General features: G+C 41.2%; 1 protein-coding gene and 1 long non-coding RNA gene across 3 annotated transcripts; one reads left to right on the forward strand and one right to left on the reverse strand.

Moving 5' to 3' along the window:
- The first annotated feature begins 17 nt into the window (after positions 1-17).
- LOC116410919 lies at positions 18-1,710 on the forward strand. Its single transcript, XR_004222753.1, has 2 exons — positions 18-107; positions 1,586-1,710. It is a non-coding gene; the product is annotated as an uncharacterized LOC116410919 (long non-coding RNA).
- ammecr1l (AMMECR1 like) lies at positions 1,711-12,988 on the reverse strand. 2 transcript variants are annotated; one of them, XM_031902538.1, is made up of 7 exons: positions 12,848-12,988; positions 10,513-10,836; positions 6,591-6,701; positions 6,110-6,224; positions 5,249-5,339; positions 3,964-4,060; positions 1,711-3,182 (listed from the first exon to the last, which is right to left on the reverse strand). In XM_031902538.1, exons 2-7 carry the CDS (start codon positions 10,821-10,823, stop codon positions 3,071-3,073), a joined length of 837 nt encoding a protein of 278 aa, XP_031758398.1. In that variant the 5' UTR covers positions 10,824-10,836; positions 12,848-12,988; the 3' UTR covers positions 1,711-3,070. The 2 variants fall into 2 exon arrangements, with proteins under 2 accessions (XP_031758398.1, XP_031758399.1); XM_031902539.1 differs by lacking the exon at positions 12,848-12,988 and adding an exon at positions 12,728-12,831.
- Positions 12,989-17,093: the final 4,105 nt, after the last annotated feature.

Here is a 17,093-nt window from a genome sequence, read left to right on the forward strand (position 1 = left end):
CACGTGACTGCGCGGGGCGCCTTTAACTACAGGGTCGTACTGCGGCGGGAATGTTGAATAGCAGTGTGGCTGGGGGAGGCCTCAGCCCGTAACCGATGTGGGAAATGGTAACGTTTCTTAAATACCTGGCAGGCTTATGGGTATCTTCGCACTGTTAGAGCTTCTCGCTGGCAGGCTAAATAGCCAGCAGCACCTGCCCAGGGCCCTGTTCCATACTTTTAAAAGGCATTTCTCTACCTGTGAACAGGTGCGTTAGCGTTATAGTAGTGGCCTTTAACTGGCCTGTAGGAAAGGCTGCATTCAGGGAGCATTATACAGACGCACAGTGGCTACACACGACACATGGGCAGCAGAGACTCCATGGCCTTACTAGTCACAGTTTGGGAAACTCTAGCTTAGCATTTAGGCAAGTGGAGGGGCTGGCGGAGCAGCTATCAGACTTTTAATGCAGGAATACATTGTACTAAATGGGCAGTGTTGGATTGTGCTGCAGCTCAGAGATACGTTTATTCAAGATAAAAGCTGATGGCGTCTGAAATACTTTTCTCTCATTGAAACACATTGTGTGATGTAGATGCAGGGACAAAACCCACCATTTGATCTGATTTGTGTTACAGCTGTGGGGATCAGGTTTGGTATGATCCTACACGATCTTGTGCTGGGTCAGATAATATCTGATCAAAATCTTCTGTGTACTTTAAATTAAAACCATACCCCTGAACAATGTAGGTCTCTATAAATATATATGGCACAATGCAGCTGTAAAACTGTACTTCATTTAGATCAACCATTTTCATACAAAATGTGTAGTAGCATGTTATGCGATGATCGATTGATCGAGCCTAGCCTTCTTTCTGTATGGAAGGAGTCAGGCTAGGCTCGATCAATCGATCGTCGCATAGTGGATGCAGCTCCTTTTGCCCTATCCCTGTAGTTCAATTGAGAGGAAGCCAAGTTTTAGCAGGTATTTTCTATTAAAGCATTTAAAATACTAAGTGGTTTGCAGGATAGGGCAGTTATTGGGGCAGGGTAGAATAGTGTTTTTACTTAAAAACATTTAGTGTTACATTTCCTTTAAGTACTACAGGCTACCCCATGGGATCATACAATTTATGAGTTAGGTCACATCAGCCAATGAATGGACAGAGTTCTATCTTTTACTCCCACACTACTTCCTGTTACAGTTAGAGCTGCATTATTTCTGGTCAGGTGATCTCTGAGGGAGCACCCAGCCCATCACTAAATGGTGGCTCAAAGAAAAAGATGTAGAAGGCCATTATTTCCTCATATGTATTGCAGTTTGGTAGGATTCTTTAATAGGCCATTTAATATGATATAATCTGTTGGTTAACTATTCATTCTAAAGGTATGTTTTCCTTTAAACTTAACTGGTTGCAGCACTTTTTTATACAATAACTGTAACCAAATGCTTTGATTTATCTTTTACATGGCTGATAAGGATTTCTAGCCCACTCTTCCTTGTAGCATTGCTTTCATCCATGCACATTGGTTTTTGTGCATAAACTGCTTATTTTAAGTCAGAACTTAGGCTTATACAAAACTAATTTTGTTTTTTGTCTGCCAGAACCCAGAAAGGATTGGCTCATAGACAAATGACTGGACTTTTTCCTGAAGATATTTCTGAAACAGTGCACAATTCATGGTACCTTTGGTCATCTCACAATTTAATAAACCATTACTGATCCTCAATTCAATCATTTCAATTTATTCTTAGCAGCATGGAACAGAAAACAATCGATTCCTTAGGGAAAGTGACAGTTTGTGCAAGGGGTATTGTTACCCTCTCCATCTCAGATGGTTCATCAGCACGCCGATGTTCCATCGGGAAGAAAAGGAATAAAGGCAGAGCTGGCACTAGGGAAACCTGTAATGTACAAAAACTGTTTTCCCTCTTCTCTGCCACACATGCTTGCACTCTACCAGAGTTGCCTCTCCAAACATGTCTACAGGCATAACCATGGCATACTAGTAACCTGTGGTGTGCGTTTATATAATGTAAGATGGGTAATAGTTACCTAACCCCCAAATCAACAGGCTTGCTCCTTTCGGGTGTCAGTGCCCTAATTATCAGTAATGTATTTAAGGAATGGTATCTTTGTAAACAGCTTGGACTAGGCTTTTAAGCTCCCCACTCATCACATGGAGTGGAGAGGTAGAAAAGAAAACCAATAACACTGTAAACAACAGATCTGTAAGTAATGGTTTCTGAATAGTGCTAAAGCAAGGAACAGAAGCAATAGTTTTTTTGCAACAGGGTATATACCAAATGCATATGCAGAAGTCAGCTAGACACTGGGAATTCTTCAGCTGTGCATACTTTGCAAGTAATGTCCATTCCGTTCCTCACACTTGCATCCCTTCTGAGTATACTGAAACAACCCCCCCAATAAAAGATGTTTGGGGGAGAGAGGGGGAAACAAAGTTAGCTAGGAACTTAGCAGAAGAAGAGCTTTGTTTTCTTCACTCAACTCTAAAAACCGTACAACCCTTCCTAATAGTATATTTAACTGAGTGGCAAACCTATACAAACTATTTCACTTTAATGAACTTCCATATGTGTAACTGCCATCTTATACAGTTACGGCACAGGATTACGGGCACCTTGATGGTCCTGTTGTCTTAGCCCATATCAAAGCCAGCCCAAGAGGTGCAGGAGCACTAATTTCATGAAGCAGGGCGTTCCTTGTGGTTAAAAAAAATATATATAAGAATATAAAAAAAAAAATAACCGTAAAATGTAAAAACCTAAAAGTGCTTTTCCAGGGTGGCTAACCTCTTTTACCGAAGGGGCTGGAGGAGGCCATGACACCCCTGTTTGCTCTCCCTTCCACTAAAAGTTCCATGGAGAGCATGGGGGTGAGGTAAGGCTGTGTGTGTGTGTCTGCTAGTCTCTGGGTGCTGCTCCCTGCCCTCCAGTGAAGCTCATAAGATGGTGCAGTAGTACAGGTAACTGGACCAAGAGGAGGGAGCAGACGAGGAGTCAGATGTCAGGAGGTCACAGGCGTTGCCGGCGAGCGAGGGGCAGGATTGTGATGGGGGCAGCGCTGTGTCAGGAGTAATGTGTATACAGAGGAGGTGCATGCACAGTGCCATTATGCTGTGTTGGCTGGCGGGAGGCCATATATTCTGTGTAGTTGATTGTCACCTTCTCACTGCGATACCTGCGTTTAAAGAAAAAAGTTTCAGAATCCTCATGGGCACATATTTTCTTCCTTAAAGGATATTTTACTGGGTCTCCCCGGAGTCCATTCCAGGTTTATGTAGTTCACATAGAATAAGAGCAAGATATTTATACTATGGATTATATATTTTGAAGTAAAACAGGCCAGTGGTTTACTCACAGACGTTTGGCATATACAGGGAAGTGAGATTTAAAGGAAAACAAAAGTAAAGTATAAATATAAAAGTTGTAACCTCCTCTTTTATCAGCATGTTTTTTTATAATGCTGCACTTACATTCCCAAACTTCTGAGGCCTTAGCTACATTATGCTTTACCAACAATAAGGCCCTCTCAACAGAAAGGACTTGGGGTGATTCCGTACTGATAGCTATCAGCATTTCAACAGAACGTGGAGGAGATATTTTACTGGGTTTCCCTGGGCTGCCTGATAGAAAATTACTGCTTAATTGTGCTCTGAACTAGAAACTGCAAGTTAGAAACCAAAAGTCTGTGTCTGGCTGGTTTCTATGGGTGACTGCACTGTTCCTGCTGCATTCTGTAAAATTCATTTATTTTACAGTACATGTAAGGGGTGCCACTGAAGATGATAAGGAGCAAATTAGCAAAAACACTAATAGGGGCCACCCAGTTTCATAGAATCTAAAGAAAGAAGGCAAAAAGAAAAAATACACATTGAATAGCATTTCCATTAAACAAATACATCAGGGCTTTCTAAACTCATATTTGCAGTGTTGAAGGGGGGTGGGGGGGGGATTCTCACCTTGTGAGTTTGATGGTTTTCCTAAACTCATTGGTGATGGGGGCCTTGAAGCCACCTTTCCTGAGTAGAGAGTCTATTGTCTGGATCTGATCCCAGTCTGAAATGAGGCAGATTAATCCTTTAGTATGGTCTGCTCAAAAAAACTAGGTAAAGAACGGCAGTATCCGATGGCCAAAAAAATGTAAAATCCTGCAACATTTTGTTATATATATATATATATAAACAGTTACCACAAAATACATTTATAAGTATATTTATTAGTATAAATTCCCTTTTCCCTTAAAGGAGAAAGAAAGGTAAAAACTAAGTAAGCTTTATCAGAACGGTCTATGTAAATACAGCCATAAGCCTGCTCCCCCCCTTAGGAATGTGGATCTGAGCCAATCAGCAGGAAGCTGACTCATAGTCTTACTAAATGAGCATGTACATGGGTCTTGCTTTTGGTGCAGGAGTGAGGCATTATGGAAACTTTCTATACACAACTCAGCATTTTTTCTTCTGATCATCTGAACAGGTGAAATACGGGGAGACTTAAGGGCACTATTGAGACAACTGAAGGTATGCCTGCAGCTTGAGATTAACTCTTTATTAGCCTTTCCTTCTCCTTTAAGTGGGTAGTTCATCTAACTTTTAGTATGCTATAGACCATATATGTCAAACACAAGGCCCGGGGGCCAAATCCGGCCCACCTGGCTGTTTTATGTGGCCCTTGGTGAGTGTGTCTGACCATCCAGCCTGATCAATTTCCATTTTCCTCACATAGTAACTAAGACTAAGGGGTATATTTATCATGCTGTGTAAAAAGTGGAGTGAAGCATTACCAGTAATGTTGCCCAAGGCATCCAATCAGTAATCAGAGTTCAACAGTAGCAAAGCATCTATTGGCTGCTATGAGCAACATCACCGGTCATGTCTTGCTCCACTTTTTACACATTGTGATAGATATAGTATCTTACTAAGTATATTAATAAAAAATTTGGCCCGCGACTTAGCCTGTGTTTTAGATTTCGGCCCCCTTATGTGACTGAGTTTGACACCCCTGCTATAGACTGTCCTAGTTTTTGAGGTGTTGGCCTTCTTCTTCTGCCTGTTTTCATCCTCATGTTTCAAATGGGGGTCACTGACCCTGATAAGTAAAATACAGTTGTTACATTTCATTACTTATCTTTATATTTGGGCCCTCTCCTATACATCTTCTAGTCTAATTCTTTTACCAATAATTTGTCTTAAATGACTAATTTCTTGAGATACTTAGATCCCACAAAGAAATAAGCCAGCAACATACCTTGTTCCTTGGCTACTTCAGGCAGGTAGGTGGCTGTGCGTTTTATTCCCTTCTCATTTATGAACTCGATTCGGATACCATGGACTCCAACCTAGAAGATTAAAGTAGCAGTTTGTGAGCAAATAGGAGCAGAACACTCATGCTCAATTGATAATACATGCCTCATATGAAAGAAACAGGAGCCAGAGTGTTTTGCCTGCACACCTACCAAAGTAAAGGGAGCACAATCAAATGTACAAAAACAGTTTGTGTATGAAGGCTGATTAACTCTTTATATTTATACTAAGCCTGGGTTCTGCAACTAACCTTCCCCAACTGTCACAAATACTCTAAGCCTGCACATAGCTGGGAGGAAAATTAGTTTGGCAACAGGTAGGTATGAGCCACACATGCACCTATATTTTGTACAGCTAAATCTATTTCAGATGTTTGTTCCGTGTGTGGGCTGCCCAGGTAAGCAACTGGGCTGATAATACACTGGTAGTGTGATTGCACTACAGTTAACTGAATGTTTTAATAATGGCTCGTAGTCTCTCCTGAGGCAAGGTCCTGACCTCCTTCCATAAGATCATGCAATTAAAGTTGGACTCCATTAAACACTTAAACATGCACTTTACTCATGTGTGTTTGAGCACGACACTTAATCCTTGTATATTTATTAAGCTTGTCCTCCGTATGTACTTTTCTACACTGTAAAATTGCTTATTTACGTAGAACAGACATACTTGCCAAATTGCTATTCTAATACCTTTATAAATTAAACAAGCATGGAGTTAACAGAAATGCCCCTAGGCGGAACAATTCAACTATGTGGGACCTTGGTTAAAACCATTTGCTAAAGTCTATATTGATAATGCTCACCTCCCAGTCCAGAAAGTCCCCCACATCCTCAAAGTTAATAAGCAGAGACACAGAGCAGGACAGTTTAGGCAGTTCCTCACGGGTAAGTGGTGGGAAACGGCTGTCCTTAAGGGCACTGCAGTATAATAGATACTAAATTAAAACAATAGGCAAAAAGTATTGATCGAATATTGAAAAAAAAAGGCATACTGTCCCTTTTAGTTTGGGGAATTTTTGCGAGAGAGACAGAATATTTTTCTTTACTGGTATCTACCATCTGTGCATGCACTGTTGATGTGTGAATGGATATATTATATGTGTATATAAATAAAAGAGAATTTACCAGTACTACTTGTGCATGCTTAATGTCTGGTTCATGTGCACATAGATACTATTACTGTATGCATACATATGCCCTTAGTACGAAGTGGTGTGAGCAAACACAAACCATGATTATATGTAAGTGCTTCGTACCATGGGAATTCTAGAGAACTCTCAGTACCTGGTTAGGGTGTATTCCCTGAGTCCTGAGTGAAGATTCATGGCAGAGAAGGTCCCAATACAGCCTCTAAGACGTTTGTCGCGTCCAGCCTTCCACGTAACAAACAAAGGACTAGAATGGGACACAAGAGATTCCAAATAAATAGAAATAATATAAATGCGAGCTATACACTAAATGGTAAGGTGTTGGGGGGGATCCTTAATTGAGAAGGATCTGGGGATTTCTGTAAATAACAAGTTGCCTAATTCCAGGCAGTGTCATTCTGTGGCTACTAAAGCAAATAAAGTGCTGTCTTGTATAAAAGGAATGGACTCAAGGGATGAAAACATAATTTTGCCTCTTTATAGGCCCCTGGTAAGGCCTCACCTTGAGTATGCAGTGCAGTTTTGGGCTCCAGTCCTTAAGAAGGATATTAATGAGCTGGAGAGAGTGCAGAGACGTGCAACTAAACTGGTAAAGGGGATGGAAGATTTAGACTACTGAGGTTATACTGTCAAGATTGGGGTTGTTTTGCTCTGGAAAAAAGGCACATGCGAGGGGACAGATAGGGAGTGTTCTTTTTACCATAAAAACGATCAGTGCACCAGAGGCCCCCCCTTTAGGTTAAAGGAACGGAGCTTCTATTTGAAGTAGCGTAGGGGCTTTTTCACGGTGAGGGCAGTGAGGTTGGGAAATGCCCATCCAAGTGATGTTGTAAAGACAGATTCTGTTAATGCCTTTAAGAGGGGCTTGGTTGATTTCTTGAACAAGCATAATATCCCAAGCTATTGTGCTACTAAAATCAACAATTAATATGGATGTTGCTATATATAGTTTATGTAAGTGAGTGTATAGATAGGTCAGTATGGGTCTGTGTGTGCTGGGGTTCACATGGGTTGAACTTGATGGACTCTGGTCTTTTTTGAACCCTATGTAATTATGTTGGTTAAGCATTTATTCTGGGGGTATATTTTTCCTTTAAGTGACATTTATGCTTGAAAGCATCACCATGCATGTTTAAGCAGTTAAGGTGGTTTTATAAGTAGATTACAAGCTTTAAGGCAGGCATATGAATCCTGTAAAACAGCTAAATTAAACTGGCAAAACTTAGTGAGAGTTGCATATCTTTCTCTTGATGCTAAACAAGGACCAGTAACATCAAAAAATGAAAGTCTTTACATTTAAATATAATATTAACCTACACAGGTAAAACAAATTCAAGTTAAAGTTGTACCCAACAGGGGAAGAATACTTGCCCGTATCAAAATAAACTGTAAGATTCCTTTTGTAAATTACATTAGAATAAATTGTGACCAGCTTTTAAAAGCCTTTTTTTTAAAAAAAAAAAAAAACCTTTTCAGTGTACTATTATATTGTTATCTGGAAACCTGTTATCCAGAAAGATCCAAATTATGGGAAGGTCACCTCCCATAGACTCCATTTTAATCAAATAATTCAGATTTTTTAAATGATTTCCATTTTCTCTGTATTAATAAAACGGTACATTGTATCTGATCCCAACCAAGATATAATTCATCCTTTTTAAAGGCAGAACAATCCTATTTGGGTTAATTAATGTGTAAATGATTTTTTTAGTAGGCTTAAGGAATGAAGATCCAAATTACAGAAAGATCAGTTATCTGGAAAACCCCAGTTGCAGTCCAACAGATCTTGGACTGCAAAATGTATTTGGGAGTTCAATCGGCACTTATCTTGTTAGATATTACAAATATACATACAGTGGTGTGAAAAACTATTTGCCCCCTTCCTGATTTCTTATTCTTTTGCATGTTTGTCACACAAAATGTTTCTGATCATCAAACACATTTAACTATTAGTCACAGATAACACAAGTAAACACAAAATGCAGTTTTTAAATGAGGGTTTTATTATTTAGGGAGAAAAAAAATCCAAACCTACATGGCCCTGTGTGAAAAAGTAATTGCCCCCTGAACCTAATAACTGGTTGGGCCACCCTTAGCAGCAATAACTGCAATCAAGCATTTGCGATAACTTGCAACGAGTCTTTTACAGCGCTCTGGAGGAATTTTGGCCCACTCATCTTTGTAGAATTGTTGTAATTCAGCTTTATTTGAGGGTTTTCTAGCATGAACCGCCTTTTTAAGGTCATGCCACAACATCTCAATAGGATTCAGGTCAGGACTTTGACTAGGCCACTCCAAAGTCTTCATTTTGTTTTTCTTCAGCCATTCAGAGGTGGATTTGCTGGTGTGTTTTGGGTCATTGTCCTGCTGCAGCACCCAAGATCGCTTCAGCTTGAGTTGACGAACAGATGGCCGGACATTCTCCTTCAGGATTTTTTGGTAGACAGTAGAATTCATGGTTCCATCTATCACAGCAAGCCTTCCAGGTCCTGAAGCAGCAAAACAACCCCAGACCATCACACTACCACCACCATATTTTACTGTTGGTATGATGTTCTTTTTCTGAAATGCTGTGTTACTTTTACGCCAGATGTAACGGGACACGCACCTTCCAAAAAGTTCAACTTTTGTCTCATCGGTCCACAAGGTATTTTCCCAAAAGTCTTGGCAATCATTGAGATGTTTTTTAGCAAAACTGAGACGAGCCTTAATGTTCTTTTTGCTTAAAAGTGGTTTGCGCCTTGGAAATCTGCCATGCAGGCCGTTTTTGCTCAGTCTCTTTCTTATGGTGGAGTCGTGAACACTGACCTTAATTGAGGCAAGTGAGGCCTGCAGTTCTTTAGATGTTGTCCTGGGGTCTTTTGTGGCCTCTCGGATGAGTTGTCTCTGCGCTCTTGGGGTAATTTTGGTCGGCCGGCCACTCCTGGGAAGGTTCACCACTGTTCCATGTTTTTGCCATTTGTGGATAATGGCTCTCACTGTGGTTCGCTGGAGTCCCAAAGCTTTAGAAATGGCTTTATAACCTTTACCAGACTGATAGATCTCAATTACTTTTGTTCTCATTTGTTCCTGAATTTCTTTGGATCTTGGCATGATGTCTAGCTTTTGAGGTGCTTTTGGTCTACTTCTCTGTGTCAGGTAGCTCCTATTTAAGTGATTTCTTGATTGAAACAGGTGTGGCAGTAATCAGGCCTGGGGGTGACTACAGAAATTGAACTCAGGTGTGATAAACCACAGTTAAGTTATTTTTTAACAAGGGGGGCAATCACTTTTTCACACAGGGCCATGTAGATTTGGAGTTTTTTTTCTCCCTTAATAATGTAAACCTTCATTTAAAAACTGCATTTTGTGTTCAATTATGTTATCTTTGACTAATAGTTAACGGTTTTTGATGAGCAGAAAGATTTAAGTGTGACAAACATGCAAAAGAATAAGAAATCAGGAAGGGGGCAAATAGTTTTTCACACCACTGTATATCAGATATATTTGTAATTACTACACCTGGTATACAGTCTGCAATGTTTATTATATTGACCTAATACTCAAAACAAACTCCATAAACAGAAAGTTTACTGCACTGGGGTTAAGGAAAGCCCCAGAAGTGCCTTTATTGAAAGCATTTTAAAGCTATGACCAGGCAAAATATTAATAACTATAGGACTGGCTTAAAGAGTAGGATAACAAAAGATGATACATATAATGAGCTAAACTAAACTACAGTCCTAAGCTGTCAGGGGCTATGAAGCTGGCCATTGTTTGTAAGCCATGACTGTTCCCAGGCACCGTGGGAAATGCTAGATGTTACAGCTGTCTGATGATGTATATGCTATAAATAACTCATTTTGGAGCATGCATATGATTTCTGCAGATCTGTTAGTATGATTATATTTCCTGCTAGCCAGTTTAATCTAGGCTAAAAAGACACACACACACAATTATAGGTATTGCAAAATGTCTTATTTTTACCTAAATTACAGAAGAGGGAAAATACCAGAGAGCACAGCTCTCCTAATCCCCATATGCCCATGATAGATCTGGGCTGTACATTTGATACTTACTAAGGGTCATTGGTAAAACGTGGTAGGCGTGGCTGTGGGAAGCCATGTAGGTGACAGTAGAGGACATCAAAGCAGTAGCAGCCCATTTCAGCTGTCACCACAGACTGTTCCCTGCCACTTGTGGTCCCATTGGGCCGGGAGAATTGAGTGAGAGCACCAGGCCCCACTGTCTTGTCTTCAGTAGGCTGGCAGTTATTTGTGACAGAAGACTGGATACCGCCAGAAGGAGGACACAGTTTAGGTTTCTTTACTCCACAGCATCCAGAGGATGGCTTGTTCTCTGTGGTTGATATGCAACGCCTCTTCCCCATGCTGCGAGAGACCCTGCCAAAGACAGCATGAAAGCAAGACTTCTAAGACAATATGGTCAGGGATAATTTATCATGGTCATGGTGTACATGTATGTTTAAAGAAACATTGAAGTAGTCAGCATCAGATCAAATCCAATATTTGTACTTGTGTGTTACCAAGAGTAGATAGTTGAACAAGGGGTTTTAGCTCCAGCTATGGTCTATATCTTGCAAAGGCTTTGTATGCAGTGTTATGGAAAACATTTATTGCATCAATAAAATACAGCAGGTCTGCCCAGTTTGAGCTCACTGGATCAGACAGCACCTTAAGAGATTGTTATAGCACTCCCACTGAACTAGGTTTCCACAGACATCTCAATTTAACATCATGTTTTAATAATCTGGCCCATTAAATGTGCAGCACACTGTACAGTCTGCCCAAGATATGGATTAATATTAACCTCACTAAATTAAAATGGCTTGGTTTTGAGAATCCCGAGAAAAGTTGGTTCCCTTAACAGACTAAAATAATCAGCCAAATTTCTACTGGACAAGTCTGTGGCCTGTGGCCATCATTCACATCTTTTTTAAATTATTTTTATCTTTCTGTCTCTGACCCAAAAATCTGGGTTAAATTAAACAATGCTTATTGGAAAACTGTACAAAAGGAGTCAAATGGGTACCATAGGTGGCTGTCCTGTATAAAAGAGCACTTACTGAGAAGAATGGAGCTCAGTTCATTTCAATCCAATCCAATCCCTTAAACTGGTTTATGACAACTTCAGAGAAACAACATGATAACCAGCAAAGAAACAGGAAATGGGCAAGACTAACAGTCTAGGGATAGCTTCACATATGAGGCTTAGTCTAGGGATAGCTTCACATGTGAGGCTTAGTCTAGGGATAGCTTCACATGTGAGGCTTAGTCTAGGGATAGCTTCACATGTGAGGCTTAGTCTAGGGATAGCTTCACATGTGAGGCTTAGTCAAGGGCAGGGGTCGGGAACCTTTTTGGCTGAGAGAGCCATAAACACCACATATTTTAAAATGTAATTCTGTGAGAGCCATACAATATGTTTGGCCGCGGATGCTGTGGGGCAAGGTAGGGTGGGTCCCAAGGATGCGGATGCGATGCGGAGGAGAGCGTGGCCTGCGCTTGGTGGATAGAAGACGTGTCCAAGGCTTAGAACACGTCTTCTATCCGCCGAGCGCAGGCCATGTCCCCCATTATTTTTTTTTATTAAAGATTTGGCAGCGAGCCAGATGCAGCCATCAAAAGAGCCACTTCTGGCTCCCGAGCCATAGGTTCCCTACCCCTGGTCTAGGGATAGTTTCACATGTGAGGCTTAGTCTAGGGATAGCTTCACATCAGGTTTTTTCAACTGGCAGTTGGGCAGCTTTTACTTGTGCAAAATGTTGAGCTTGACTGATGTGTTTATAATAAGTTACAATCTCACAAATAATTTTACTTGCATGTCAAAACAAAAAATTAATTTCTGTCAAACCAAGCCAAAACGTCACGGGGCCCCTGACAATAGTACCCTGTACCCCCCCCAACTGCAGCCCTGAGAATAGGGGGGTACATATAGAGGAGGAATACATACAGAGCAGGAGTTATGTGATACTGTTGGAGAAAGTTAATGTGTGTATATGTGTAAGGGCAATTAAATGGCTGTCCCTGGAGCAGGTAAATAAAGCGAAGGAGCTATATGCAGCATAGCACTGGGAGCATGAAGGGAAGGGTGTATACATAGCTAATGCTGATGGAAAGAAGTGGAGGAGACTACGCCTAGAACTGGGCAGACAACCTGCAGGGTTTCTATACTTGCTGGCATGGATACACTACAGAAAGCATGTATATGGGTGCCAGACAAAGACTACTAGACAGAATGCTGAGGTGACGGAGGATTAAGAATCATACATACTGAGGAACAAATACACTGGACAGTTTCTATATTGGATAACAGCGGAAATACAAAGGCTCTTCCCCTCCCATCAAACCATAAGGCAGAGTCACTTCCCTCTCCCTCAGACCGTTAACTCACGTTCCACCTCCTGACAGATATCCTCCTTCCTCTGACCCGCCTGCCGGTGTGTCTCTGTAATACTAAACTGCAGCTTCCCACTTCCCTTCTGTGGGCCGTCCTCCAACCAAGTGACACTGCTTGCGTGCCGCCGAGCGTCAAATTCTATTGGCTGCCACTTCCGAGGGGCCGGCCCACCACTGACGGCTTAGCCTGCAGTAGGTTCCCAGAAAGAGGAGAACCGGGGATTGTTGAGAAGAGAGGCGGGGCGGAGTCTGGGGAGAGTTAGGGACTGAGGAGAAATGTCGGTCTCTCCGTATCAGGAGGAAACATGGTGGGTGAATAAGTTGGGTATGGCAGCAGCGTGTATTGTACTGCCCAATTGTCCCATTCCTTTATTGTAGCAACAGACGCCCTGGTATTAGAGGGCTGGTTTTAGGGTAGGGGAAGAGAGGAAAGTTGCACTGGGGCCTAGCCTCAGCAGGGTAGCGGTGATGGTGGGGGATCAGCCCCACACATTGCCCTATAGGTATATATATGTAGTATGTATAGTTCACAAGAGCTGTAGACATCTTATAAAATAATAGTTATAATTTGTAGGGTCATGGAATCGGTACATAAATCCTTCAATTGCTCAGTTTATCATACCAACGACTCCTCTGTTTTTGAAATACTAAAGTATAATCCATGTTGACTGAAACAACACATTTTGTCACAGCCAAAGCTCAGCAATGTTAAAGCTATATGAAGATGGTGTCTTGGGAACAATACAAAGAATTACTGGCCAGGAAGCTGGTGCACTAGTCTATTGGCATCATAGCCGGGCACTGCCAACATGAACAAGGATACTGGTCAAGTTTGGGTATAAATCTATAACTAAGCCTATGTCATTGGGGTGTTTTTTCTATTTATTAAACATTCCTTAAACTTAAAAGTTTAAACAAAAGAAAAACATGAAAACAAGAAGTTGCCCCAGAGTTCATTGACCTGTATAAATGCACATGACCTTCAGACTCTTACCTGTCAGTTTTATATATGTAAAATATCCTTCCATATTACAAATGGGGATCCAGGCATTTAATCTGTTATCCACAATGCTTGGGACCTGGGGTCTCCAGATTGGCTGTATTTTTGAGCATTTTTGGATTGACTTGCCAGATAAAATATCACATATACAATTTACAGTTTTATGACAAATTATTAATTTCCCTTGGTATGTTAATGATAGCTTGTAAGCTTATCCACAAGGACTATACATTTTTTACTTCAGAGTTTGCTTTGAACTAGGTACCAAGGTGTCTCGTTGGGTTGCCCCAGGGTTAAAGGGGACCTTTAAATAACTCCAAATTCTTTCCTTTTGCGTTTGTTAAGCAAATACACTTGACTTGACTTTTATATCAATTATATAAATCTTGTTTTTGCCTAAGCAAAGGCAAAACAAACCGATTTTACTTGCTTTTATTTTTCTTGACCCTTTCTTTATTTATTAGTAATTCTGCATGTGGTTAAACTTGTAATTTAATCCATCGCTGTGTTAATATTATGCATTTTGGGGTCAGTGACAGCTTTTAAGGTAACAGACCACCAGATGTAAAGCTGGCCATACATGCACCGATAATATCGTACGAAACCTCGTTTCGTACGATATTCGGTGCGTGTATGGCAAGTCAGCAAGTCGACCGATATCGCAGGAGGCTGCTGATAACGGTCGACTCACCGATCGGGCCGGTTAAAAGATTTTGATCGGGCGCCATAGAAGGTGCCTGAGCAAAATCTGCCGTCAGGGCTGAATCGGCAGAAGGAGGTAGAAATCCTATTGTTTCTACCTCCTTATCTGCCATTTCAGCCCTGAACGGTTAGTGGCTGATTGAATGACAGTCGCACGAAAGATCCCAAATCGCCACGTGTGTGGCCACCTTAATGCATTTCTGTTATTACAGAAACCAAGTTAAAGTGCTTCTGCATTTGGAATCTGTGTTTTGATGGATGGAAAACTTGTTTAAAAAATTATATATATATTTCTTAGATGGTTGTTTTAAATCTTTTGCATTAGTGCCAGCCAAAACAAATGTATGTGGGGGTTTAGCCTTCACATTTTACACCACAGCAAACATGACCATTCAACAAGACAGAAGATGGTTGTCCTGCGTCCGGTCTCGCTCAAGCTGATATTTTGTGGCAAATAGGAGTCCCAAGTACTTCTGCAAAACCACAGGTAGGCGGAAAAGTGGAAACTCAGTGGCATCAGCCACATAATGAGAAATATAGCAGATCAAGCTTACATGAACACCAAAAGATGTCCAGCACTACTATCAGCTTAGAACTGGTAGAAACCACTGGGGGCCCTTAAATGAGTGCAACTATGAATAATTAATGTTGTAATTTTTACACGGTGAAACTGAAATACATGCATATAACTTTAAAGGAACAGTAACACCAAAAAATGAAAGAGCTTTAAAGTAATAAAAATATAATGCACTGTTGCCCTGCACTGGTAAAACTGGTGTGTTTGCTACAGTAACACTAATATAATTTATATAATAAGCTGCTGTGTAGCCATGGGGGCAGCCATTCAAGCTGGAAAAAAGGAGAAAAGGCACAGGTTACATAGCAGATAACAGATAAGTTCTGTAGAATACAATGGTGTTTTATCTGTTATCTGCTATGTGCCTGTGCCTTTTCTCCTTTGAATGGCTGCCTCCATGGCTACATAGCAGCTTATTTATATAAATTATAGTAGACTTTCTGAAGTAAACACACAACTTTTACCAGTGCAGGGCAGCAGCACATTATATTTTAGTTACTTTAATACACTTTCATTTTTAGGTGTTACTGTTCTATTTTTTTGATAAATAAGAAAAGTTAATACAGAACAGAATACAACATATAATAGCCAAATTTCATTTAGAGTATGAGAAGTGTCAGTATGTGGTCCCTTAAGTTTGCCATGCCTGGACTGTGGAGAACATTGCATATTGCAAAAAATTCTGCAAACCTGCTTAGGCCTGAGTAGCGATTTTACCATTTTCATTAAAAGGTTTAAGTGACTCCTCCTTCTGTCCCGGATAGATCTTCTGGCCGCTTTCCTCAATCTTCAGTTTCTTTTTTAGTGTCCTCAGAAGGAAGATGACACTAGGTGACCATAGGAGCAAATGGACAGGACTACAGGACAAGACCATGTCTCCTGAGGGCCACAGATCCATTTTAGAGCCCCCCTAGACCCAGGACACAAGGGTCCTACAGTTCTGACTCTCTTGGTTCCAAGTGCTCTTAGCCTTCTGTTCCCTCCAGTCCCTCCATCATCTTGGGACTTTTGCGCTGCTCTTCGGGGGTTACATCAAGGCTGTACCACTCTTGTTTAGGTCTTGTGTGACGTCTCTTCCACCTGCACCATCTTTCTTCACCTAAGTAGCACAATAGTTCCAATGCCATCCTGAAGACTGCCCCAATTCTCTTTATCCAGAACCAGCTGTTTCAGCTTCAGAGAGACACCAAGCAGCACTTCTAGATAAGTTGCTACTTCCCCTCTGCCTGCTCCTTTGATTCCCTTACCTTCCTCCTTAGACAACTAGCTACGGCAGATTTAACAGCAGAAGACCTCCCTCCTCAGGACTTCAGCACCTGCTGGAACTGCTCCCTTTCCATGTTTCCATGTGCCTTTTGCAATACAAAATTTCAGGCTGCCTCAGCTAATCACTGTGCTACCCCAGGCCCCTGTGATCATATGCCTTCTCACCACAAGAGACCTCCTTCATCTCTGAAGTTGAGGGCCACATCCAAGAGGTGGTTAAGATCTTTAGAGGATACTTCAATCACCTCAGAACTGGGAAAGATTATTTTTAAAAAGCATTGAAAATCATCCTGTGTATTTCCAGCCTATAATCAACTTGATGAAGTGAATAAGATGTAGTGGGAAGCACCAGACCACAGAGTCCATGTAACCAGGCACCTTCCCAGGCATATTCTTTACTGCAGAAACACACTGAGCTGTTGTCTTCGCACCTTTAAGTGGACCATTCTGTTTCCACACTCTCCAAGACTATTACCATCCCTGTAGCAGATGCTGCAGATTTTAAGGATTCAGTAGATAAGCAAATAGAGGGCTTTTGCAAAGCCATTTTTCACTGCCTCCAGAACCATCTTCATACCCATATTTGTGATTGCTTGGGACTCCAAGGCCATGGAGATTTGACTCAAACATGTAGCAAAGTTGTTGGGCTCTGAGGACCACTCAAAAAACCTTCTGCTGTCACAGATTTCAGATACA

This window comes from Xenopus tropicalis, chromosome 5 (genome assembly GCF_000004195.4).
Source record: "Xenopus tropicalis strain Nigerian chromosome 5, UCB_Xtro_10.0, whole genome shotgun sequence".
Lineage (NCBI taxonomy): Eukaryota > Metazoa > Chordata > Amphibia > Anura > Pipidae > Xenopus > Xenopus tropicalis.